This window comes from Lissotriton vulgaris, chromosome 2_1 (genome assembly GCF_964263255.1).
Source record: "Lissotriton vulgaris chromosome 2_1, aLisVul1.2, whole genome shotgun sequence".
In the NCBI taxonomy this organism is placed as follows: domain Eukaryota; kingdom Metazoa; phylum Chordata; class Amphibia; order Caudata; family Salamandridae; genus Lissotriton; species Lissotriton vulgaris.
The window spans coordinates 687377130-687404550 of NC_141687.1; the positions used below are offsets into that span (position 1 = coordinate 687377130).

A 27421-nucleotide genomic window follows, 5' to 3' on the forward strand; every position below is an offset into this window, starting at 1 on the left:
AGGATAGGGGGCCTTTTTGGTTGCTGCTAGCAGGCAGACCACGTGGCTGTGGGTGCGGAGCTCCTCACAGGGCAAGTGAGGAAGTAGAGTAGTATAGATGCTGCACTTCCAGTGGCACTTGAGAGGCTGGGTGCAGGGTGCTTTTGGGCCTTCGGGAGCCCCTATGTTATTCAATGGGAAAGTTGTAAGTTGAACAAAGGTTGCAGGCTCGGGAACTGATATTCTTCAGGCGCGACCACCACTTTGTGAGGAAAATTGGGATCTTGGAGGATAGGTACACACACAGGAGTTGGGCACACGGGGCCGTGGGGCGCCGGGTGCAGGGATGTCTTTTGACGTCGGGAAATCTTACCCTCTGCTGATCGCGGTTGGAGGGTCCCTTGTTGTGAGGCTGCAGGCGTCATCAGGATAGTCGAGGAGAGTCCTTGGGTGCTGGATTTCTAATCACAGATGCCGGGGGGATGTCCTTGTGGTCTTTGTCCACTCAGGCACAGGCCGGGCTCGGCATGTGCCGCATGTGCTGGATTTTGGTTCCTGGCTGGCACCAGGGGTTGTTGCTGTTGGAGCAGGACCACTGTTAATGGGAGTCCCAGCTTTTAGATGAGCAAGGCAGGCAGGTCCTCCGGGGTTTTCGAAGTTGCTGTCCGCAGGAGATGCCAGGGTTTTAGCAGGAGCAGGTTTAAGGATCAACAGGCCGGTAGGGCTGGGGCCAAGCCAGTTGGTGTCATCCTCTTGTTAGCAGCTGCACAGCAGGTCTTCTTTCTTCTTGTTATTCTTCTTGTTTCAAAATTGGGATCTCCGGAAGGAAGGTTTAGGGCGCCCGTAAATACTACATTTAGGAGCGTTACAGGTAGGGCAAGGGCAGGGATCAATGAGTCCCTATCCTGGGGTGAGTACATCCCCTATCCCGCCACTCTCCAATGGGAGGGGGGCATGTACCTAGCTCTGATTGGGTAGAGCTCCCCACCTTTACCTCGCCTCCCCCACCTGAGGGGTGGGGTTAGCAGAGACTGTGTAGTGTAGTTCCTATATCCCTAATAGGCTCAGCGCATTGGAATAATATACACCATAGATTTGACATAGGAGTGAGGTCAGTATGTCTCTATTGAGTACATTAAACGTAATTACTTGTGTGTGCCAGCTAACTCAGAGGTCACTAGAAACTTTCTCAAATGAATAACAAGGGATTGGTCTCTGACAACCGCATAAACATGACAACTTTGTTTCCCTTAGTGTCGGAACAATATCGTCAGAGTCGTGGAATCAATAGATAACCGTTTCACTCAGTCAATCGTGCATGCTTTGTTTCTACAGAGTTTTCATGGGAATAGAGAGACGGGCGTTTCAATAAAAAGGGTTTATTGAACAGTCTTCTTTCTCATGCAAGGGATATGAACTGCTACAATCGTAAGATCAAATGCGAACTATAATGCGTACAGCGTTAATAGTAATATAAAATAATACTGTAATAGCATGGTCTGTAACTATGACATATATAAAAATACATACATAAAACACAGGCTAAAATACTCAACTGGTGTTTCTAAAATAATCCTACCCCAGTGTACCTAACCTAAGTCTAGTACGATGGAAGAAGTATGTGCTGTTTTAGTTATAGTTTAGTTTTAGTTTAGTTTCGCCAGGAATTGCCAAAGGTTTCTCTAGGTTCTAATCAGCTCCATACCTTAGAATGAGAGAGGTTGGTATCTCTTTCCTAGGACTCGATTCTCTAACACCCCGCAAGGGGAGTCAGAAACACTGGAGCTGGATTCTCTGCGAGGAGGATGGCAGAGTCTGGTCAGTGCGTCAGTTGGTAACTTGACTTCCTTCGGGACTTGCTGTGGCGAGCCGCGTTGTGCAAGAAGATAATCGTATCGCACCATGCCTTGCCTTAGCAAGTGAAGGTATATTTATACCTTGAAGGTGTTTAGGAATGCCAGTATTGACGTAAAAGTCGGGCATATGAACGTCATGAATGAACACTATAAGGAATAGATGTTCATGCATAATAAACGAGTTCTTGGAGAAATCAATATCCAGGAAAGGGAAGGTCCCTAAAGCTTAAGAGTCTTTGTTTCCAAGAATTCGTTGTGACATAGATGAATGGATGTAAGTAGCCATGCCTGTATGTGGGTAGCATGGACTATGCCTAAATAAGGACTAGGTTTCTACGCCTATATAAGGGCAATTTGAAATGTACCTATATAAGGGCATGCATCAGGAAATAAATACAGAATCTAAATCGACACACAACAGCTGGCACACCCCCTTTCCTTCCTTTGTTTTTACCGCCTGTCTTCCAGCCAGAGTGGGGGTCAGAAGCGGTGGGTGCCAGTTGCTGAGTACAGCAAGTGGCCTGGAGAAGCTCACAGAGGCGGCATGCCTTTGAAGCTCCCCCTGTCCATCCTGGGGGAGGAGACCTAGCACCTCGTCCCAGGATGTGCATTGTTGCAGGCCCCAGAGAGCGGAGGGCTGTCTACCCAGGGGTCCAGTAACATGTCTGCTGGGTGGCAGCCTTGGCAGGCTCTCAGTCAGGACGCTGGTTGTGGGTTAGTTTCAGGGGCCAACTCTAAGTTGCCCTCTGTTGTGCACTTTACATTAAATCTCAAACTGGCATCAGTGTGGATTTAATATGCTGAGAAGTTTGATACCAAACTTCTCAGTCTTCAGTGTAGCCATTATGGTGCTGTGGAGTTCGTAATGACAAGCTCCTAGCACCATATACTCTTAATGGCAGCACTGCACTTACAGTGCCCGGGAATGGCCGTGTATACTGTAGGGGCACAGGGCACAATCCACCTGTGTCCACACCACTGGCATAGTGCACCCAGCTGGAGAGATGACTGAGGTATGCCAGGGCAGTGTGTTTGTGGCATGGCACACAAGGATGTGTACCATGTCGACTCTCTGTTTTTGTTCTGCAACCAGACACTCAGCCTGCAAAGGCAGGTTGTGTGTCAGGGTACAGGGCCTCTAAGGGTGGCACAAGAAGTGCTTCAGCCCTTAGGGGGCTTCTCTGGTCACAGTGCCCCGGGTACCTATGGTACCATTTACCAGGGGCTAACCTGTGGCCAGAGATGCCAATTGGGGTAGTTTTTGGGGAAAGAACACAGGCCCTGGGAACCTGATTGACAGGGACCCAGGGCACACCAAGGAAAAGTGCATCAGTTATCAGGCAAAACGTGGGGGGGGGGTTACTGCAACAGAAACACACTTTCCTATAACCTTACACTCCACCCATCTCTAAACCCTAAAACCCTTTTCTGTGCCCAAACATTTATTCCTGACCCCTAAAAAACCCTCTTCACCCAAAACATTACCCATCCCCTACCTCAAAAACCCCACAGGAGTTCTAAACTCCACTCAAATTTAATGTAATTTTGAATCTTTCCTTAAAATGATCTTTCCTTCAAAAAGTTTCCTTTAATACTCGATTTTTTTGTAGTTACTTAAAATTGTCTTTTCTTAAAATTGTTTCTCCATAAGTTGGCTTCCTCAATGTGGTTTCTCATTTTTATGTTTCCATTAATTCACACAAGTTACTAGAAAGTACTTATTAACAGTGGCATTAATATTTTCCATGACAGCAATTTCATATCTGGACAAACCCAGTCTCTTAGCTTCTTTTTCCCATTGAATTGCATATGGTAATTTTGTATGCATTAAAATATGTGTTTTCCAAGCCTCATCAACTAAAATGTAACCTTGCGCTCTCAGTTTTTTTAGCTCATACTTAATAGGGTATCATTTGACAACTGGACTCAACAAAGGAGTAGCTAATATCTGATTCCAATGCCACAGCTGGAAAGCTTGAGGGCAATTTGAAGAGCGATTTCCAAAACGTTCTCTCATAGCGCCCCCCACAATGTGTGGGCTTGTCCATTGTTCATAGCTCTATTCCAAATGTGAGTTGGCTCCCAACTTTTGCCTGGAAGACTTTATCAATAAAATGGGAAAACTGATGGCTATGTTTACCCACTAGTTATCAGTTGGAGAGAACGAGAGTCCTACCCAAATAAAAGGTCGGAAAATTCTGCAAAGTCAAATACAGTTTCAGTAAATTAAACCTAGGCTCAACACAGGAAGCCATGGAACACAGCAGACAGGCGTAACTTAGGAAACTGTTTCAAATATTTAGCAACCCCTAAACAATCAAAAAGTTAAAGCATAATTTAAGTCAAAAAGGCTTTATTTCGATAAAAAGTTATCATAAAAGCTTCACATAAAACACAAGTACATCAAGTTTAAAAGCAAACGCAAAAGCAAGCATAAACAAGCAGCAAGAGTTTATATGCAAAAGGAAAAAATGTGTTAAAAAGTTACAATATTTTTAAGAAAAGTCATTTGATAGTCGATTTAAAAAAGAATTAAACAGTTAGTTTTAGCCTTTTAGTTCTGATGGACCAAGCCCATGATAAGAATTTGGCTAGGGCGCAAGCATAGGTGGCGCAACTATCAGACATTAATATGCGAATTGCGTCCATGTGGCTCCTAGTGCCCAGCTGACGGCATACGTTTTTGAGCCATACCCTCCTGGGTAGGGCATACTCTCCACATTCAAACATGAAGTGTGCCACAGTCTCTGGTCTATCTAGGCATACTGGGCAAAGCTCTATAGTTTGTGCAGGGGATTTCCATCGTGAAGTAAAAGAATACAAAGGAAGAGTTCCTGTTCTAAATTTGAAATACAGGGCCCTATCAAAGAGTTTTTCAATAGTGTCAAGATACAGTTCCCGTTTTGGTAGGTCCTTGAACCGCAAAAAGTCTTCAGTAAGTCTGCCCAGGGATGTACTGGTGTTCCTTTGTAGCGAGATCCAGTTCCAATAAAGTTTCTTAAGAATTGACTTTGGGGGTGAAGATCTATTTACCCACGCGTCGTTTAAGCCCAGGTTTAGTAACAATGTTTTCATATCTCTCAACCATTTGATTTTATGCCACCCTGGTAATGTCATGATTTCTGAAAGACCTTGCGCGTATTTACCAAGTTCCTCCACTGGCCACAAGCGTGCCCATAGCAAAAGTGGACGGAATCTTGCAAGATCGTCAATTGGGCGACAACCTAGGTCCAACATTAGCGGGCCGTAGGAGTACCCTGTGGGAGTGACATAATCGCTCTACAAAATTTCTTCTCTGATCTTGGTAGGTCGTTAGTGATAGATGAACCCCAAAGTTCTGCCCCATAAAGAGCAGAACTAACCCCTTTAGCTGAGTAGATATCGAGGACAACAGCTATCGGTCTGGTTGAGCAGGAGCGTTGTTCTTTCAAAAGGGCTCCTGTTATCCTCTTATGGGTTAATAGCATTTTGTCCAGATGTGGGGTCCATTGCATTTTATGTGATAAACGAATACCAAGATAGTCGAAAACTTCTACCCTCTCCAAGGGTTCCGCATTCAGGGTAGGGGAGCGGACTGTTTTTTTTGGAGGATTCAACACAAGGTATTTTGTCTTGCTCGTGTTAATTACCAGGCCTCGTTTAGAGCAAAAGGATTGAAAGTTATTTAGGAGCCTATGGAGGCCTATTGGGGTTTTTGATATTAAAAGCGTATCATCCGCGAAGAGGAGGGTAGGTATACGTTCGCCAGCCAGGGATGGTTCGTCTGAAGGATGTTCCCGGAGATGCTCAACCACCCCATTTATGTAAAGGGAGAAGAGGGTAGGAGCTAACACACATCCCTGGCGGACCCCTCTCTCAACCGGGATACTACTTGTTTTTTCCCCTCCTGGGCCCCACCTAATCTGGGCAAAGCTGTTTTCATGTAGCCTGACGAGTAGTGAGAGTAAATAATGGGGCAACCCCATATTAGCCAAAACACTCCAAAGGGTTTCCCTCGGTACAAGGTCAAAGGCAGTCTTTAAATCGATAAACGCGAGATAAAGACTGCCCTTGCCTATGACCACGACTTTCCAATACACCATCATCAGCCTAAAAGCTTGTTCAATTGTCCCGGTACCCACTCTAAAGCCCGCCTGGTAGTCAGAAAGGATTTTATTTTCTTCTATCCAGTCTAGTATTCTGACCAGTAAGACCTTGCCAACTACTTTTTGACTAATGTCCAACAAGCTGATGGGTCTATAATTTGATGGATCCTCTCTGGCACCTTTTTTAAAAATAGGGACCACCTCCGCCCCTTTCCACGAGGAGGGGATAGGGGCGCCCCTACAGATGGCGACAAGTAGGCAGTGAATCAATTTTCCTCACTTCAGAATGTCTGATCGCAAAAGGTTGCCAGGAATACCATCCGGGCCAGCAGCTTTTTGGGGCATGATAGTGCCTACCGCATATTCCACTTCTTTAATTGTGAAGTCAAAATCTTCAGGGTTGATGTCCCAGTTTAGTGGGAACGATGTTGAAACCACTACCCCCCGTTCAGGGTCATTGGGAGCAGTAGAAATAAAATGATCATCATGGCGGGTATAAAGCTTTGAAAAGTGTTTAACCCACGCCTGGCTTGGGATATTACATGTTATCAAGTCGCTATCTGGCCTGTTTCTAGCTCTGATAGTATCCCAGAAACATTTAGAATCTTTCTTGGAGCTAGCTTCTTTAAGGGTACACCAATAGGCCTCTTCCCACTCCTTTTTTGCTTGTGCCAGTATTCTCTTCTGCTCTTTCCTGGCTATCTGTATCAGGGGTTGGGATTTGCCTTTAACGGCCTCAATTAAATGAGTCTTAGCCCTCCTGCATGCTGTGGTGTACCAATCATGCATTCCCTTAGTTTTATGCTGGGACATATTTCTCCCTGCGGAGCCCTTTACCCAAAAAACTTCGCCTATGTTCTTAACGGCTGCTTCAAAAATGGATGTTGCCTTATCAGCTAGCATGACTGGGTTAATGTTATCTAGCTCTATTTGTGAGGCCGTAAGAATCTCATCTATGCTAGAAAGTTTGGCGGCGTCAGTGGCAACTTTGTTCCACTTTAAGCGTCTTCCACAGGAAGAAACAGTGACCTTGTGTGTGCAATTGGGTGGTACTATCGATGCATTACTAAGCCAGGGATTCGTTATAGATAGGGAAAGTGAATTATGGTCACTCTCCACAGTAGGTATAACTGCCATATCTTCGACCAGACTCCAGAGTTTTAAGTCCAACAGAATATAGTCAATCCTCGAGGTGTGACCAACTCTGTTGAACGTAGGAGCACCCATCCGATCTGAAGTTGTGCGGCCATTCGTGGCTCTTAGTCCAAACTCTAGTGTCAGTGCATTTAACTGCACTGCGCTACGGGACCATCGTTTTATCGGAGGGATGGTAAGTGTGGGAATACCCCATCTACTATCTTCTTCACCTAAGTCAGGGATGCCATCCATAGGTAGTGGCTCATAGGTGCAGTTAAAATCACCTGCTACTAAGGTGTGATTAGCTTCCTTGTGGTCTCTAAGCTGCACCTCGAGGTCAGATATTACAGATGAAGTACACCCATTTTTTGTGCCTCTAGCATAGATGTTATATAGGACTAGGGATAAGTCTCTACAAGGGTTGGTCAGTAGAATTCCTAAAATATCTGGGCTGTTTACCTGCTTAGGTGTTGTTCAGCAGTTGAGGGAAATGCTTACCCAGATAAGGAGACCCCCCGAGGGACGCCCCTTCCCATGCCTGGGTTTCTCAGCTGGGACAAAGTAGGTTACAAATCCGACCCGATGGAGTGGTTCAGTGCTCCAGGTCTCCTGGAACATGCAGATCTTATGAGCTTCAACCAAATCGCTCCACTCGGGCAGACCCAGTTGCCTATGAATGCCTGCAAGGTTCCAGCTAAGGATTTTTATTTTTTCCTTGGCGGTTTTACTTTTAATGCTAATAGTGTCACTGTGGCTTTGGGGTTCTGAACATTCCCTTTCTAGAACAGAAGATGTTAACTGGGTCTGGCTAGTGACTATCATGGTTGGAGGATTGGGGCATGTCGGATGTAATATAATTTGTGAGCCCTCCTCCTCGCCCCTATTCAAGTCCAGATGTGAGCAGGTAGTTTCCTCAAAAGTGAGTCAATCTACCTCATCGAGAGCACAAAATATATTCCAGTGAGCAAACTGAGATAGAAAGGGGTTGACTACAGGTGGTCCTTGCCATGGTTGCTGCCACTGGTGGATAGTGTGTGTACCCTCTATTGATTGGATAACTGAATCTTGGGGGTTGTTGTCTTGGTGCCATAGGTAGAAAGTAGGATAGAGGAAGTGGAAGGATTTGGGTGGCTGGTCCACTACTAGGTGCATTGCATATATAATTCACTACCCCTGTATCCCTGAAGTTGACAGTTACAACGTCTCCTGCTATAGTCTTGGTATTTCTTCCCACCCACTCTCCTCTTCTAACTGCAAGTATTTCACCACACATATGCAGGGGTAACGGTTTGTGCAGCTGGAGCCACTGGGCACACTCATTTTTCAATTCAACAAAGGTTTCTCTTCTTCCCTCCTTCAGTGGTGGTACACCCGTCAATACAACCACGAAAGGTGAAACTTCCGGTGGCAAGTTGATTGTCTTAAAGCGAGCCGGCCTTGTTTTTGGTTCTTGGATCTTGTTTGGAGAGGAGGTTGATGTTAGATTAGTATCCAAACTTTTAGAACCCTTTACTGGTTGATTAGGCACTTTTATAGGACCTGAGTTTGTTTGAGTCTCCAGGGTAGGGCCAGTAACGCTAGGAGTTGGGGGAGGGGCAGCAGATTTTTCCCCCATTTGAGTCAGGTGTTGAGTTACTACTCTTGAGTTTACTGGTAATATTTAGGCCTTGGTGGTAGCATCTTTTGAGGGTTTGCTACTAGTGGTATTTCCCAGGGGCACTTCTTTTGATTTTCCGTGTGACTGTATTGGCACGTTTCCACTTGCTTTATTAGAACCAGTCCATTTAGTGTTGATTAGTGATGTCAATCTATCAATTTTGGACATTAGGGGCTTAATATGAGCAGTTATCGTGGCTTCAAGATCCGATTTTAGATCAGCTACCATATTTTTCGACCCAACAAGGTATGCCTGATGCAGAATTTGGAGCGGGTGACACTAAGTTATGGTTCCGTGTGTTATTTTTGGGCTTTTTCTTTGGCTTAGGTTCGCTCTTAGTAGGACCTGTGTTCCCTAGTCCTGGCGATGCACTGATTGTCGTTCTGTGGGCCCTTAAAGGAACTGGATTGGGTGACATATTTTGAAGGTTTCCCTGCTGTTCAGTTAAAGGCTGACCGCATGGAAGATCGACGAAGGAGGCGGTGACTCCGAGGCTTAAGTCCAGATCGTCAGTAACATCTTGTGAAGGACCCACAAGATCAACTGCCGCCTCCTGGGTGTCAGACAAAAATATTGTTGGCGGCAAAGATAACCTCCTTTCAGTATTAGCAATAGCAGAAGATACAGCCCCTATAGTTTGTTGTAGCATGATATCGATTGCTGTGAGGGTAGTGACCGGTTGCGGGGCAATTTCTTTTTGTCTCGTTTTAGAACGTAGAACAGGCATTCTACCGGTTTTCAGACCCTTCCTCATATTTATATCAGGGCATAATTTAATAAACATCCGAAATCCAATTCTTAAAAATCAAGAAACATATAAAAAGAAAATGGGACCAAATCCATTAAGGGAGACCGAAGACATGATTTTTTTTAAGTGTAAAGGCGAAAAATGCCAAGGATAATTAGTTCCAATCAGAAATCTTTGATCACTGTTGACTAGGACCTAAAAAATAATTTTAGGCTGGCCACAATGCTGTGGAGGTTGCATACACCAAGCGGGTCATCCTGGTCAAGGTTTTTATTTTCTGACTTCGTTTTTTAATATGTATCAATATCCTTCAAGGGGGCAAGGTTGAAAGCTGTATCCAATGAAGCCCTATCGATACTGGATAGTTGCTGGTCGAGATACTGCTGAAGCTGTTGGTTTTGGCAGAAAAAGTTCTGATCGGAGAAAATATAATGTTGTGGCAGCTGAAATCCTCTCATTGGGAGCATATTTTTTTGCACCTTTGCATGTTCAAGAGTTGTAACTTCAGACTTAGTCTCTTTTTTCGGAGCTCAAAATCATCCAGATCAGTAAACTTGAAGATGATTCTGATGAAGTTGTTATAAAATCTGACACCCTTGCGGTGAGGTTCTGCTGAAATCCCAGAGGTTTTGGAAGTCAAATAATCTTTTCTAAGGCTCCTAGGACCTCAGGACCAGTACACACTCTAGCACAGACCACTAGTAAGGTCCAGTCCAATGCCAGTTGTAACTCGTCACTCCAAGAAAACAGCCTCTTGCAGCTTTTAATGTTGCATTGGCTCGTCAGCAGGCCATGTTTCCTTGTGACCAACGCTGGCAACAACATTTTAGTCCTGTGTATCATTGGGAGCCAGTACAGCCCTTTAGATCTCCACAAAGATAGCACGTCCAGTTCACTTCTGTTTTGCCACAGGTCCAGACAGTGTTCTGAAGAGCATGAGGTGAGATGTTACTTTTGTTCAATTTACTAGCCAGTGCGTGGGGTGACTTTTTGACACTCCCTGCCCAATGCTCAAAATGTTCTAAAGGGCAAACCTCCCCATTCATGGACTACATTCTGTTTATCTCATTGCAAACTATCCCATAGTGCACGATTCTCAGTATAATCCAACTTGGTAGCATCTATCTGCCCCGGCAGGGAGCTTGTGGTACACTGAGGGGTGTATTTATGGAAATGAGAAGTACCCTGTCCCTCAACAACTCCAAACTGGTTCTGGGGCCAGATCCCTCCCATACTGAGACTAAAGCCAGGAGGCTAAAGTATGTTTTGGAACTAAATTGCCTCCATGCTTGCCTTATGCCTAAATTGTAAAAGTACACGTCTCCCCCTGGTCCTTTTTAAGTTAGCAAAGTTCCTGGAGCCTCCTAAACTATCCTGCTATAGTTAAGCAAAGATGCATTCCTCTCCCAAGCCCTTCTGCCAGGCCCAAGCCATTATCTTTGCTCTGAGAGCAGTATTCCGCACCTCATCAAAGCAATACTGACAGGCTAGCTGAAGGCAGGCCAATGCGAACTGTCCTGCAGGGGCTTTGGACAGGGAAAGTATACTTTTTTAAAGTTACTTTTCCTATATGTTTAATGAAAATCAAACTTTAACATTGAAATAGACTTTACTTGCCTACTTATTGTCCGTTCTGTTTGTTTGCATGTAGGACAGCAATGAATGACGTATTCTTCTGTCTGTCTTGGGAGGTTTCTGTACGGTACCCCAGCCCTGGGTCAGGGTCTTCATACCTGCTCCACAGTTCACCTCCAAGTGTTATTTGGTCTACCTCTCTTTCATTTGCCTTCTGGTCCGGTGGAGAGCCTTTCTTATGATGGAGTCTTCTGAATGTGTGCCCTATCCTATCCACCCCTATTATCTTCTAATAATGATGGTGCCAATGCTCTGTTGCTTGTGTTTAGTGAGTAGTTTCTGTTTGGAGATGGTTTGTGGTAAGAAAATGCACAATATCCTTCTCAGGTTACTGGTGTGGATGGCTGGCAGTTTGATGATATTGTTTTTCATCATTTACCACCATCCTGGTCCGTACACAAGTATGAACAAAACATAGCTCTGGTAAAGTCTTGGCTTTGTGTTGGTTGTGAGGTGACCTCTACACATTGTTTAGCCTCCTTGCCTTTTTCGGTGTGCTCTTGATGTCACTGCCTGCCCCTCTATCATGTCAGATAGTACTGCCTTGGTAGGTGAACTCTTCAGTCATGACTAGGTCCTCTCCATCCACCTTGATTGATGAAGTGTTTGGGATGTTGAATTGCCTGACTTCTGATTCCTTAGTGTTGATCTACAGGCCCAATCGCTGCGCATAGATGTTGAGGCGGAATTTTAATAAACATTAAAATGGTGGTTGAACCAACTCTATAGCTTATTCCAAACCATAGGTATGCGATTAACACATTACACATACTTTTGCTCTTTCTTCATAAAACCAGCTACAGCCCTAACAGTAAACATTAGACTTTGGGGCTAGTCACTGTAGGAACATGCAAACATTATATTCTTACATATTCAACTGTTTAAATACCAGGCACTCTACCTTGTGGGCTACAAGGCCTACTTAGAGATGATATACTTAATATAGCTGGGTCTGGTGGCTTAGTGGACTACTGCGTCCACAGTAGGGGCATGTGTTCGACCTCATAGTCATAGATGCAAATCCCAGTGAGTCCACTCAACCTTTTATGCCTCTGACGTTAATAAAATGAATACAATTGAGTTGGTTAACAATAAACATGTTATTCAGTGGCAAGATACCCTTAGGTGAACATGCATGTTACAAATACACATGTTATGTTTTATATAAAAGTTGAGTTTCTGTCATATCAAAATCTTATTTTGACAGGTCTTTCTGCAGGTTTAAAAACTGTGAGAGTGAGGCGACACATGTAGGCTTTAAACAATGTTTTACTGTGTCAACTTAGTGAATGGCACAGTAGGCGCAGCAGTCCGCATGTGACATGTAGCTTTATATTATGGCCTTACTGCCAATTATACCAGGTTTTAGGTGTCAAGGCCTGTACACTGGGGATTGTACATCAGCACACCAGTGTGCAGAGCTCCAAAACCATCAGGATCAATCAACACAAAATGGGGGTTGAACACACAAAAGAGGCACTTTATCAGGTTTAGTATTTCCTAAAAGTAGAGCGGAAATGCTGCACAAATAGAGATAGCAAGTATAATCAGAAGTCTTATAGGCCATATATCGCATGGTAAAGATACTGTTCTGGCTCAACAATATCACAAGCATAAATGTGTGACAGAATAATATTATGGTTATAATTTTATGTCACAAAACATATGCAATGGTCCAAACACAGCAGCAAACTGAATTTGCAGGTCAGTTGGGGGTTTCATAGAGAGCTTACATTTTCAGTGGGCATTGATTTCAGGTCAATGCTGATAGTGGTTCTGTGACCTTGGATTAGATTTGCAGGATCACTGGAATTCCTTGGCAACCCTCTGGTTGTAGAAAGTGAGTCTACACATCGAACTCTACAACATTCTTGACCCTACATACTGTAGGAGTTTTTTTGGCTAATGTTTACAGAATAAAGGAGTAATGAAAATTGCTTTCATGAAATGGAAGTGTGCATCTTTTTACATTGTTGAAGGGCCGTTGCACTGTCACCTCAAGTTTAGCATGCAGAGTATAACTTTTAAACAGCATCCTGAAGGAGGAATGTTTGGAGGGACTGAAAACCATTCAGAATGGGCTTTCTGGAAATGTGCTCATGAGAGTGTGGGTTTGTTACTAGGATGTTTACCAGTGCGGAGAGTGGGTGTGAATGACTGTCGAGCCACAATAGGATCATGCATGTGGTGGTGCTACATTATTAAGCTTTAGTTAGACTTTGCTGCTTGAAAAAAAATCCCAACTATTTAAACAATTAATCTTACAGAATAATGTCTTCTGGTACCTGTCTATAACACAATGAGCAGCCGTGAGCACCCATATTTCAGAGATAATCGTTCCACCACAGAAATGTCGTCCTTGCTTTCTCACAGAAGCCTGCGTTAAAAACAATATGAAATAGTGAATAAGTAATAAGCAAAAAAGTTTTTAAAGCATGCAGTCTTGCAATAAAAATACTTGTAGCAGGCTAACAAACTTGTGGGTTTTAGCATTCATGTACATTGGCATGACACACACTCATATAAAAGCAATTAAAAGACTAAACTGCTAACAGAATTAACATAAAATCGAAATAAACACAAAATAAAAAGAAAGCAAGTAATGATAGCAGCAGTTTCCAGTCAATGGCAAGGAATCGGAGTGTGAAACAAATTTCAGTAGCACTATTGAGCGGAAGCCACAAAGTGTGTGGACATTACACGCCTCGTCCATCTTCCAGTCCTAACATTGTGAGGATTTGCTTGCTGAAGAAAAGTGGATGTATGTTACTCCGCATACTATTACTCCGCATACCGTTACAACGCGACTTTTACAACGCATACCATTAGAACGCATAGCGCTTTGAGGTGCTGGATAGTGGTAAGTATAATTTACTATTCTAACTCCAGTCTCCGTGGACCCTAGGGAAGGTGTTGGATAGTAAATTATACTTATTCCCTATCCTAGAGCGCCCCCCAGCGCAATGCGTTGTAATGGTATGCGGAGTAAAAGTCGCGTTGTAATGGTAGTGCGGAGTAAAAGATGCGTTGTAACGGGTGTATACCAAGAAAAGTTCCCATATCCAAGCATAAATGTTAATATGAAATAATTTCTAAGCTAGACTCCACCCCTTCCTACTAATCTAAAAGGAGGGATCAAATTACCCACTGCATACTTGTTTTTCGGTTACACAATAATATTGTTGCTTATCATCGAACAAAAAAGTAAGGAGATTTTTTTTCTCATGCTAGCTGTTACAGGTAGGTTCTAGAAGGACTCATCGTCTGTAGTATATGTTGTTCTCGTAACTACAAACTCTACCTTATTTGATATTTCCAACATTCCATCCAATCTCCAAGCCATCTCTTCTGAGATTTCGCTAGGTGTGTGGATATTAAAAAATTAGGAAAGAAGCCTGTGCTTAATCTAATGAGGTGGCTCGATGCCTCCAGCAATCTCTCTGACCTGCAGCCCTTAAGCCTAATGTTTGTCACAGGAGTAATTTTGAAGTTTGGTGTTTGGCAAGAAGAAGTGAGAGACGACTAATGACTTGGGTATTCTTAGTGATGGATTCCTCTTTAGTCTAGTTATATTTACTCTAAGAAGCCAACGGGCTGCCATTCAGGCTTTTAGGGGTTCATAACTTCTTCCAAATTCCTAGATGGCTTCTCTTCTTCTTAGGGAGTTTCTTCGTTGCTATCATGTGTCAGTGTCCAGTACCAGCTTATGATCATCTTCCTTTTGTCCTCAAAATTTTATAGGGGGCAGATTTTAAACTTCCAGTTAAAGTTGATTTAAATGTACTTTCTTTAATATTTTGGTCTTCATAATCATTTTTCAGAATGAAATGTTGGAGTGCTTGGTGCTCTACTCTTTTCATGCCCCTTTTTAAATTTTAGTTTTCATGAGAAATGGTTCTGAAGTCAGATTATTCTTTTTTATCCAATATACCTTCTAATTTGCTTTGTACACAGATCTGGAACTAACAGTGTTTCTCCTCTCCTTCCTGGGATAAGGAGGAACATCTCCATACAGATAGTCACAGAGCCCTCTCCATCCATCAGGATTGCACAGCTCCTTTCCACAAGGAAGATTATCTGTTTGCAATTTATGGCACAGCAGGTCAAGGTCATCAACACTGCACAGCAACCCTTAGTGTTTGGCTTCATTAAACAATTTGTCATGTTTAATTATATTTAAATGTGTTGTTTTGCTTCAATCACTTCTCTCCTCGAGCGTTCTCTGCAAGGTTCTTATTCTTGCTGAGAGCGTTACAAGGGAGTTGCGGTTGAAGATAGGGTGACCAACCGTCCGTAAATTTCACGGACAGTCCGTAATTTCGGCCGTCTGTCCGTTGTCCGTGGAGGTTTTTTTAACGGACGCCATTTGTCCGTAATTTTAATAGCTGTGTGACAGCCAATGATGTGCCTTTAACGTTTGCTGTGGAGACCCAACAAAGCGATATAGGATTGGCTTTAAAGCCATCGGCCAATCCTATAGCTCGCTGGGACCCTGCAGGAGTGCTGTTCTCATTGGCCCTGATTCAAGGCCAATGAGAACAGTTTTTGGGTACCCAGCCACGGCACTTCTGGACGTGCAGGGCACGTTTTCAGCCTTTTCCCTTTTACATTTTCCGGGGCCCTCATTCGAACCCTGACCTGTAGACTCAGTAAAACGGGTTTTAAACGGATCAGGCCTCAAGGTGACATTGGCTGGATTGGAGGCTGGGGAACTATTAATGTTAGAATCGAGCCTTTTGCATTTTTGGAGGTTTTCTGCATTTCTGGCTTTTCTTCAGGAGATCCTTATCACAGGACACATTAAGCAGATTAAATGACAGATAAAATATGGTCTCTGTGCGGTGGTGTAACACGAGAGCACTGGGCCACAGTGCAAGCAGCAATAATGTCACACCGCTGTCTGTTTGCACAGTAAAAGTCAACAGTAATTGATGTGTAATGGACCCTGTATATTGTCATGATGGCCGGGGCCTGTGCCGGAACATTTGTGAATTTTACTAACCATTTTCTGAAAACTGAAGCTTACATAACCCACACAAATATTAAACTATGTTAAAGTTTTAGAAACTGAATCATGCCGAAACAGCTGATATGTCTTCCCTTGTGGCCCAACAAGCCTTAAAACTACATAGGAGAGGGGGTACGTTTAAATGAATAGACATACACAATATAGAAATAGATCATCTTCCTAGGGGAGGGAGGGGGCCTTATAGCTTGGTGTCTTTGGAAGTTGCACATTTAGGCCTTGCATTAAAACGTCTCTGCTCTGTTTATGTTTGCGAATGGCAAACTTATTTTAAACAATGAGGCGTAGCTTTCGTGTAACTGTGTACCACTAAAACAGGACAAAAACGTTATAGGTGGTTGCTGCAAAGGCTCAGGAAGAACTACCAAACTCTAAACTATGATCATTAGTGGCGCCCAGGGCGACAATCTTTGTTGGTGCCCCTTCCATGACCATCTTTATGTATTCTTTATGTATTCCCTGACTACCAGGGATGAGGTGTCCCTCATCTCTCCTTAGCCCCTCTCGTACATATTTTTAATTTATAGCACATATAGCTAGCCATGTGTATACACTGTACAAGGAATGGCCAACAGAAGGTCGAGCCGCGCTTAGGCGCCAGGGCTTGGGATCACTTTTTAGTATATTTCACTGCTTTGGCAGGTCTGGGGAAGCACTACTATGGCGGTTGCGTTGCTCCTACCCCACCGCATACATAGAGAAGTCTGCTGTGCAACTGGCACCCATACCTTTGCCTCAGGACTCCTTATGGCTCTGCACCTCGTCTTTCACCGGTCAAGAACGAGGCAAGCATCTGAAGGCGGCCAGCAGCCTGTGCCTGGTTGCAACTTTAGGAGTCCCTCAGTCCATTGTGACCGATTAAGGGGTCGTGTTTTTTGCCCACAAGTTACTGAACTCAACATGCCTGCTCAATTTCTGCATTAATCGACATCCGGAGAAGAAGCTCGCTTTTTTAGATTGAGGGTGAAAGGTGTGTCCGTCCCATGGCCTATCCTAGAATTTAACTTTGGAACTATAACAAGGGTGAAATTCTTGATGGGCCTCTTCTGTATGCAACTCTGCAGATAAAGACTCAGCTCATAATTAATATGAAAAGGTTGGTGAGTGAGTGAAAGGATGGGTGGATGGATGGATTAGTGAAAGGGTGAATGGATGAATGAAAGGGTGAATGGATAATGAGCAAAAGGATGGATAGATTAGTGAAAGGGTGGATGATGGGTGAGTGAATGGGTGGATAGATGAGTGAAAGGATGGATGAGTGATAGGGTCAATGGATGGATTCATGAGTGGATGAGTAGAAGGATGGGTGGATGTATGGAAGGAAGGATGGCTAAGTTAAAGGGTCAATGGAGAGAGAAAGGAAGGATGGATGGATGACTGAAAAGGTGAATGGCCCATTCGCCGCCCCGCTCCCGCCACCCAGCTGCTCCTCCCTCCCCGGCTCCGTCTTATGTCGCCCATGCATACGCGCAGCGGTCACGCGCAGCGGACGCGCCGATTGTGCGCAGAAGGCGCGCCAAAGGCAAGCCCGTCTGCGCCCGTCCGCGCCTGGACTGCGCCCAGCGCCAGAACCCCTGGCCCCCGCCGCTGATGCAGGACTACACAACAGACCTACGACGCCGCTACTCTCAATGCTCTCAATGCCGGCCAGAACCCTGCCTGCTACCGAGCCACCCCGAGACGCACCCACGGACCCTTCTCCTGCCAAGCCTGCTGATTCACCTGCTACCGGACCTGCACCACCCCCGCCAAGTCGAGCACCAGCAGCAACCACCTGAAGTGCATCCTGTTCAATACCCGCTCCGTCCACAGGCACGCCGTGGAACTCTGGGACCTGCTCGACGCGACAGCACCGGACGTCGCCTTCCTCACCGAAACCTGGATGAACGCCTCCTCAGCGCCCAACATCGTAATAGCCATCTGGGACGGATACAAGATCACCCGGAGGGATCGTGTCAACCAGACGGGAGGAGGCATCGCCATCGTACACAAGAACACCATCCGCATCTCGACTACCACCGCCGAAACCTTCACAGCCGCCGAACACCTGCACTTCCAGATACACACTGACCCCAAGACCACCCTTCGAGGCACCCTCATCTACAGACCACCGGGGCCACACACACAATTCAGGGAAGACATCACAGACTTCATCAGCCCGCACGCCCTTCCCTCCACCGACTACATCCTCCTAGGGGACCTCAACTTCCACCTAGAGAACAACAACGACAGAAACACCACCACCCTGCTGGACAACCTCGCCAACCTCGGACTCAAGCAACTGGTGAACAGCCCCACCCACTACGCCAGCCATACGCTTGACCCCGTCTTCTCATCCAGTAAGCACATCTCCTTCAGCCACACCACCGGACTCCACTGGACCGACCACAGCTGCGTCCACTTCAGCTTCAGAAGAACTACGACCCACCACCACCCGCAACAGGTTCCCCGCCGAAGCTGGAGCAAGATCACTGCTAAGCAGCTCACCGCCTCCCTCAGCCGGGACACTCCCACCAGCACAACGGACCCCAGCGAAGCAGCCAGCAACCTCACCAAGTGGCTGACCGCCTGCGCCGATGACCTCGCACCACTAAAGAACCCTCCCAGCAGACCCGGCAGCAAGAAAACCCCCTGGTTCACCGACGAACTCAAGGAATCCAAGAAGAACTGCCGCACCCTTGAGAAAGCCTGGCGGCTCGACCAGACCACAGACAACAGGACCGCCCTCAAGCACGCCACCCGCAAACACCATCAGCTGATACGCGCCACCAAGAAGACGGCACTCAAAGAACGACTGAACAACAACGCCCACGACAGCAAAGAGTTCTCCAACCCCAGCGCTGGAAACAACAACATCACTCCCTTGCAAGACCTCTGCAACTCACTCGCCACGTTCTTCCATCACAAGATCGCCGACATACACAACAGCTTCATCGCGCAGACCACGCACCCTACCACCGAACCACCCTCTGCAACTGGACCCCGATCAGCACCGAAGACACCACCCGCACGATGAACTCCATATGAACTCCATCCACTCCGGATCACCAACCGACCCCTGCCCACACCACGTCTTCAACAAAGCCGACGCCATCATCCCACCCCATCTCCGAGACATCATCAACTCCTCCTTCCACACCGCCACTTTCCAGGAGATCTGGAAGCACGCCGAGCTATCCTCCCTCCTGAAGAAACCAACGGCGGACCCCACCGACCTCAAGAACTACCGCCCCATCTCGCTCCTTCCTTTTCTGGCCAAAGTCATCGAGAAGATCGTCAACAGACAGCTTGCCACCTTCCTCGAGACGAACGGATCCCTCGACCCCTCGCAGTCTGGGTTTCGGGCCAACCACAGCACCGAGACCGCCCTAATCGCAGCCACCGATGACATCAGAACCCTGATCGACAATGGGGAAACAGCGGCCCTCATCCTCCTGGACCTCTCTGCGGCGTTCGACACTGTCTGCCACCACACCCTAGTGAAGCGCCTCAGCAATATCGGAATCCGAGAGAAAGCACTGGAGTGAATCATCTCGTTCCTCGCCGGAAGAACCCAGAGAGTCCGCCTCCCCCCGTTCAGATCCGAGGCCACCGAAGTCATCTGCGGCGTACCACAAGGATCTTCACTCAGTCCAACCCTCTTCAACATCTACATGAGCCCCCTCGCAGCCATCGCACGCCAACACAACCTCAACATCATCTCCTACGCCAACGACACCCAGCTAATCCTCTCCCTCACCAACGACCCCACCACCGCCAGAGCCAACCTACACGAAGGGATGAAAGACGTCGCCGACTGGATGAGGAACAGCCGCCTTAAACTGAACTCAGACAAGACGGAAGTCCTCATCCTGGGATCATCACCATCCGCCTGGGAAGACTCCTGGTGGCCCCCGGCCCTGGGCACTGCTCCCAAACCAACGGACCACTCACGCAACCTGGGCTTCATCCTGGACTCCTCCCGGTCAATGACCAGACAAGTCAAGGCCGTCTCATCCTCGTGCTTCAACACCCTGCGCATGCTCCGCAAGATCTTCAGATGGATCCCCACTGAAACCAGGAAAACCGTCACCCAGGCACTCGTCACCAGCCGACTGGACTACGGGAACAACCTCTACGCCGGAACCACAGCCAAACTTCAAAAAAGACTCCAACGCATCAAGAACGCCTCCGCACGCCTCATCCTGGACATCCCCCGACACAGCCACATCACCAGACACCTGAGAGACCTGCACTGGCTCCCCGTCAACAAGAGAATCACGTTCAGACTCCTCACCCACGCACACAAGGCTCTCCATGACCTGGGCCCCAAGTACCTCAACGACCGCATGACCTTCTACACGCCCACCCGCCAGCTACGATCAACCAGCCACGCCCTCGCCACCGTACCACGCATCCGCAGAGCCACCGCCGGAGAAATGAAATGAAATGAAATGAAAAAGAGATTTCTAAAGCGCACTGCGGCCAAGCGGCTTCCTGGCGCTAGGGGCATATCAGTATCAACAGAGGATCCCAAAGAAATTAGCCGGGGAAAGCCTGAAGAAAAAGAAAAGTTTTGAAGATCCTTCTCCTACCTGGCAGCCAAGACTTGGAACTCCCTCCCCACCCACCTTCGGCGAACCCAAGACCATCTCTCCTTCAGGAAGCAGCTCAAGTCCTGGCTGTTCGAGCAGTAGCATACCCCCTCCCCCAGCGCCTTGAGACCCTCCCGGGTGAGTAGCGCGCTTTACAAGTGCCGTGATTGATTGATTGATTGATTGAACCTGTCACTTGGCTTGACACCTCAGCTGTGTTTCTGCTCCTTTTTTAAATAATACCAGTAGTGAATAATAATCGCTTATTCACAAGTTATATAAAAAAAAAGCCCACAGTTGATAAAGCTTTAGGCAGTAATTCTGCCTGATGGCTGCACCAAGGTCACAGAGGCACTTGCGCCCAGCGGGTGCTCCTCCGCTAAGGCGGAGGAGTGTCACCCCACTGCTCTCTGAGCAGTGCCGAAAAGGAAAAATAAAATGAGAATAACATAAAGTTATTATCATCTTATTTTTCCGTACTGATCCAGTTTAAGGTCAGAGTTGTGCTGTCATCACAGCCAGCAGGGGGGGGGGAGTGGTTGGTGCATGTAAATGTGCATGACAGTTTGCCAGCTGTCTTGGACCAGCCAAACGGTCATGTGCATTTAGCATGTTCTCCACCAGGCTGTATTGTATAGCCTGGGTGGAGAACATGCACAGGCTCTCAATCCCTGTCTGTGCGCTGAGCCAGGCCCCTCAGACCAATCACAAAGCTGCTGTCATGCTGGTGACAGCAGTATCGTGATTGGGGAGGGGGTCTAGGAGCCTGTGTGCTTCTGGGAGTCGAAGAAGACAGAGGAGAGCCGGTAGCTGTACAGAGGTAAATGGGGTTTATTCAGCCCACCCCCCCCCCCACCCAGCCACCCCCATTCCATAGCGGCCGCCACTGCTTGCACCAACAATCAGATGGATAGAATAGGGTTGTCAAAGTCACCGTCATGGCCTCAGGGTCCTGCCAGGCTTCAGGGCCTCACTACAAAGTGATGTCCAGGAGTGTCACTGGCACAGGTAGCACTGTGCACATTTGCCTTAACCCCTGCAGTGGTTAGGTCTACTCATCAATGAAGCTGTCAACTCATCCTCTCCTATCTCATCACAGGGCGGGTGTCTGGAATATCACTGACCCCACCCCATCTAGTGACAAGTTGGCAGAAGATGAGGTAAAAATGCAAGAAACAGAGAGCTATGGCCTATGCATCATTGTGAAGCCTCCAGCATCTAGATTTCTTCTTCAATTCTTGAGGTTGGTAAAAACTGTGTACCTGTCCTGGCACCCTACCTAGCACCAGCAGCTTAGGCAGAACATTGCAGGCAGCTGAATGTGAGTAAATAAAAAAACAATCTAATGGTGCACTTGTGTGAGTATGTTTGAACGACAGTGAGTGGCAGTGAAACTAAGTGATAAAGAGTGAGTAAGAATAAGTGAGACTATGTCATAATTAGAGAGTTAGTGTGAGAGTGAATGCAGTGAGTGCAAGTGAGTGTGAGGAAGAGCGCCTGAGTAAGAATGAGAAAGGTAATACTTGGCATAAGGGGGACTCAGACAAAATGCTGACACATAAGATGTCATTCTTTGCATATGAGATACCTGTGGCAAACTGGGGTACTGACATACTGAACATAATTCTTGGTATAACAAGAGCCCAACCCATGCAGCAGCTCCAGACAGAGCCTCCATGTAGATATGGTTGTTGTCAGTTTGGCCAGGTACTGCAGCTTTGTGACCTGGTCAGCCACTGCGGGGGTCCCCAGGAAACAATATAACAATGCATGGAGGTTGTAGATTGGGGAGTAGAAGGAATATTCCTGCGCTTAGCCATTTTGGAGTCGTCAGAGTTCCCAATCCACCACCCACTGTCGAACAAATGTCGCCAACCTCAGGGCTGGAGAATATGGGAGTGGTATGAAGGATAGTCAAAGTCAAAGTCAAAGGATTTATATAGCGCGCTAACATACCCGGAGGGTCTCAAGGCGCTTGAAGAGGGTGGGGAATTACTTGTCGAATATCCAAGTTTTAAGTTGCTTTCTGAATGCTAGGTGGTTCTGAGTGAGACGAAGGTGAGTGGGGAGTGAGTTCCAGGTTTTAGCTGCGAGGTAGGAGAAGGATCTACCTCCCATGGTGGTTTTGTTGATGCGAGGTACGGTAGCAAGGGCTTGGTTGGAGGATCGTAGCTGGCGGGAGGGGGTGTAGAAGGAAAGTCGTGTGTTGAGGCATTCGGGTCCAAGTTCGTAAAGTGCTTTGTGTGCGTGGGTTAGGAGGCGGAAAGTAATCCTCTTATTGACGGGAAGCCAGTGGAAGTTTTTCAGGTGACTAGAGATGTGGTCTTTACGCGTGATGTCTAGTATGAGTTTTGCTGATGCGTTCTGGATGCGTTCAGTGTTTTTTCTGGAGTTTTGCGGTGATACCGGCGTATAGGGTGTTTCCGTAGTCCAGGCGGCTTGTAACCAGTGCATGGGTGACCGTTTTTCTGGTTTCGGTGGGGATCCAGCGAAATGTTTTTTTGAGCTTGCGAAGAATGTTGAAGCAAGATGATGAAACGGCGTTGACTTGTCTGTTCATAGAGAGTGAGGAGTCCAGGATGACGCCCAGGTTCCGTGCGTGGTCCGTCGGGATGGGTGCTTTTCCAAGGGCCTCTGGCCACCAAGAGTCATCCCAGGCGGAGGGGGAGGTACCTAAGATCAGGACTTCTGTTTTGTCTGAGTTCAGTTTCAGACGACTGTGCTTCATCCACTCGGCTACTTCTTTCATTCCTTCATGTAGGTTGGTTTTGGCGGTGTTAGGGTCTTTGGTGAGTGAGAGGATCAGTTGAGTGTCGTCGGCGTAGGAGATGATGTTGAGGTTGTGTTGGCGTGCGATGGCCGCGAGGGGGCTCATGTATACGTTGAAGAGGGTGGGGTTGAGTGAGGATCCTTGTGGTACGCCGCAGATGACTTCAGTGGCCTCTGACTTGAATGGTGGGAGGCGGACTCTCTGGGTTCTTCCGGTGAGGAATGAGGTGATCCATTCCAGTGCTTTTCCTTGGATTCCGATGTTTCTGAGGCGCTGTAGAAGGGTGCTATGGCAGACTGTGTCGAAGGCTGCGGAGAGGTCGAGGAGGATGAGGGCGACTGTGTCTCCATTGTCCAGTAGAGTTCGAATGTCGTCTGTTGCTACGATGAGGGCGGTCTCCGTGCTGTGTTTGGCTCGGAAGCCGGACTGTGAGGAGTCGAGGGATTTGTTAGTTTCGAGGAAGGCGGCGAGCTGGTTGTTGACAGCTTTCTCGATGACTTTGACCGGGAATGGAAGGAGCGAGATGGGGCGGTAGTTTTTGAGTTCGGTGGGGTCCGCTGTCGGTTTTTTCAGAAGGGCGCTAAGTTCTGCGTGTTTCCAGCTTTCCGGGAAGGTGGCGGAGTTGAGGGAGCAGTTGATGACGTCTCGGAGGTGTGGTGCTATGATGGAGTCTGCTTTGTTGAAGATGTGGTGAGGGCAAGGGTCTGTGGGGGATTCTGAGTGGATGGAGTTCATCAGGTGAATGGTGTCCTCAGTGGAGATTGGGTTCCAGTCATTAAGGATGTTCAAGGGGGGTGAGGGTCCTGCAGAAGGTTGGGTGGGTTGGTCTCCGGGTCGGTTGTCGAAGCTGTTGTGGATGTCTGCGATTTTGTTGTGGAAGAACGAAGCTAGGGAGTCGCAGAGGGCTTGAGAGGGGGTGATGTCGTTGGAGTTGGCTGAGGGGTTGGTAAATTCTTTGACGATGTTGAATAATTCCTTGCTGTTGTGGGCGTTGTTATCTAGTCGGTCTTTGAATGCGGCTTTCTTGGCAGACCGGATTAGTTGGTGGTGTATGCGGGTGGCGTTTTTGAAGGCGTCCCTGGTGCTGGTGTTTGGGTCTTTTTTCCAGGCCTTCTCGAGGGAGCGACAGAGTTTCTTCGATTTCTTAAGATCATCGTTGAACCAGGAGGCGTTTTTGCTGCCTAGTTTGATTTGACGTTTTTTCAACGGTGCTAGGATGTCGGCGCTGTTGGATAGCCATTGGGTGAGGTTAGTGGCTGCTTGGTCGGTGTTTGAGGAGTGGGCAGGGGGGTTTTGAAGAAGCGATGAGGAGATCTGGTCGATGGTGATTTTGTTCCAGTTTCTTCACAGAGTGGGTTGAGGATGGTTGTGAGTTGTGGTCTTATTGTAGATAAAGTGTACGCAGCTGTGGTCCGTCCAATGGAGAGTTGTGGTGTGACTGAAGGAGACATGTTTGCTGGAGATGAGGATAGGGTCGAGTGTGTGACCAGCGATGTGGGTGGGCGTAGTGACAAGTTGTTTGAGTCCGAGGTTGGTGAGATTGTCCAGAAGGGAGGTGGCGTTGCTGTCATTGCTCTTTTCCAGGTGAAAGTTGAGGTCTCCCAGTAGAATGTATTCCTCGGAGGGGAGGGCGTGTGGGGTGATAAAGTCAGTGATATCGTCGCTGAATTGTGCACGGGGTCCTGGAGGTCGGTAGAGGAGGGTGCCTCTGAGTGTGGTCTTGGGGTCGGTGTGGATCTGGAAGTGAAGGTGTTCGGCGCTGGCAAGGTTGACGTCTGAGCTGGTTGAGATGCGGATGGAGTTCTTATGGACGATGGCGATGCCTCCTCCTGTTTGGTCGGTGCGGTCCTTACGGATGATCTTGTATCCTTCCGGGATGGCAATGGTGATGTCTGGGGCTGAGGAGACGTTCATCCATGTTTCTGTTAGGAAGGCGACGTCCGGAGAAATGGTGTCTAGTAGGTTCCAGAGGTCGATGGCGTGTCTGTGGACTGAGCGGGTCTTGAGCAGGATGCATTTAAGGTGGTTGGAGTCAGATATCTGTTTTGTGTTCGTGGATGAGGAGTTTTTCTTGGTGCCGTCGAACTTGCAGGAATAGCATGTGAAGGGTCTGTCCAAAAACAAGTCTGCTACACAATTAAAGTTTTGTCCAAAAATCCAAAGTCATACCCAAGTGCAGCACCAGGGACGCCATGAATGTGGACTGGGGCATAGATGAACCCCAGCAACAGAGGTCCCCCACCCAGTGTTCTACTAAGGAGCATGTACCATCTCTTTCTGTCACTGAAGTGGGACTCACAGTGGAACAGAACCGCTACTTGGATCCATATGAGTGTGTCCCTGGAGAAGGAGGAGTAACTTGTGGTGAAGCCCAGACCCCGCCACCTCCTACGTAAATGTGCTGGTTTGATCCTTGCTAAGTGGTTTTCCTGAAAGAAGGTAATGTTTGTTACCAGATAAGAGTGTATCAGGTGACATTTGTGGGCAGAGTGCATCTCTTTAACATTCCAGGTGAAAACTGTCGACAGGGGATCTGTGTGGTCATCAGACAATTTGTGTGGTTAATGTGCCCCACCTGGCTACTCAATGCAGTCCCACCTACTGCCCCAAGCCACGGCGTCAGTAAAATGAAGCCTAGTGTTGCCCAGTCATGAGTCAGTGGTCCCCAATAGGTTTTGTGAGAAAAGTTCAATACCCTTTTCCACCCACTTGGTGCACAGCGATAATCGTCAGGCGCCCAAACTCCAACAAACCAACAATTTGAGCAGCAGTCTCTACCCAGTGCAAAGACACTCCATGCATCCGATGTGAGGGGCATGCCACCTCCAAACAGTTGGAAACAAGTTTTCCCTACACTGACCGATGACTTCAGGCAAAGTATTGGAGCTCCAGCTGGCAAAGAAAACATGGGGGGCTTGCAGAGCGGCCTTCGACCATGGCCCCGTGCCTCAGAGATCACTGCAAGGAACAAGAACTGCAGCTTGGACTACCAGGATTCAGTGGTCATCAGCCATGCGAGGTGTAAGGAGTGGGCCCTAAATGCAGGACGTGACAGATCTTTGGCCCCCTGATACCGAGCATGATGCACCACCAAGCTAGATAGCTGCTTCAAAGCATCCCCTCTGGATATGGCTAGGTCCATCTGTTTCTGTGTGAGGTGTCCTTCCAAGGAGCGCATTCTGCGTCTTCACTTGCAGAGTTGCTGTTGAGGTGGTAAGCCCTGGGGCGTCCCCCTCCCCACGTGGTGACACTCATCCAGGCCCATGGCTCCCTTGTTGTATTGCAGAAGAATGTATGACCATCAGATGAAATCTTAAGGTGAGACGGAAACAACAGCTTGTATTGGGTACCCAGGTCACAGAGTAAGCATTTCACCTCCGCGTAATAGGCTCTCCTTCGCTGAATCACCAGTTTGGAGTCCAGGAAGAGGGCAACGTCAATGTTTCCAATTCTCAAGGGGCCTTTCACATGGTCTGTGTGCAGCAGTTTTCTCTGTCTCTGTAGTGAAGTAAGCGCATTACCACAGGACGAGGCTTCACGCCCTGTGGTGGTGGTCATGCCAATACTCGGTGAACTCTCTCCAGTACGAAGAATTGGGGCAAGCCATGTAGTGCCACATCTTTGCAGAGCCACTGATCAAGAAATGCAACCATATCTTTCCATTCCTATTGGCATACAACCACTCTAATATTCTTGCACATGCTGTGGCCTTTTGTTTCTTCTGCCCGCTAATCTAACCGTACAACCTTCGTGGTAAGGGACACCACCTGCTTTTGGAGCTCCTCCACATTAGGGTGCACCACCTGAATGACAGTCTCATTAGATTTCACCTTGTTTGCTAACTTAATGTGTGTCGTCATATGGGATATTCATGTCAATCGCCATCCAAACAATCTTAGCCTTTAGTGTCTCTCGCATGGCTGTGATGCCTTCTAGGATGTGGCCCCGCTTGTT

General features: G+C 47.2%; 1 protein-coding gene across 2 annotated transcripts in view; it reads right to left on the reverse strand.

The window, feature by feature from the left end:
• The window catches only part of OVCH2 (ovochymase 2), a 1017769-nt gene that overhangs the window by 815248 nt on the left and 175100 nt on the right, over positions 1–27421 (reverse strand). For both annotated transcript variants that reach the window (XM_086955909.1, XM_086955910.1), the window contains exon 3: positions 13383–13474. In XM_086955909.1, the coding sequence (XP_086812035.1) occupies positions 13383–13474 (92 nt within the window). The remainder of the gene's footprint in view (positions 1–13382; positions 13475–27421) is intronic.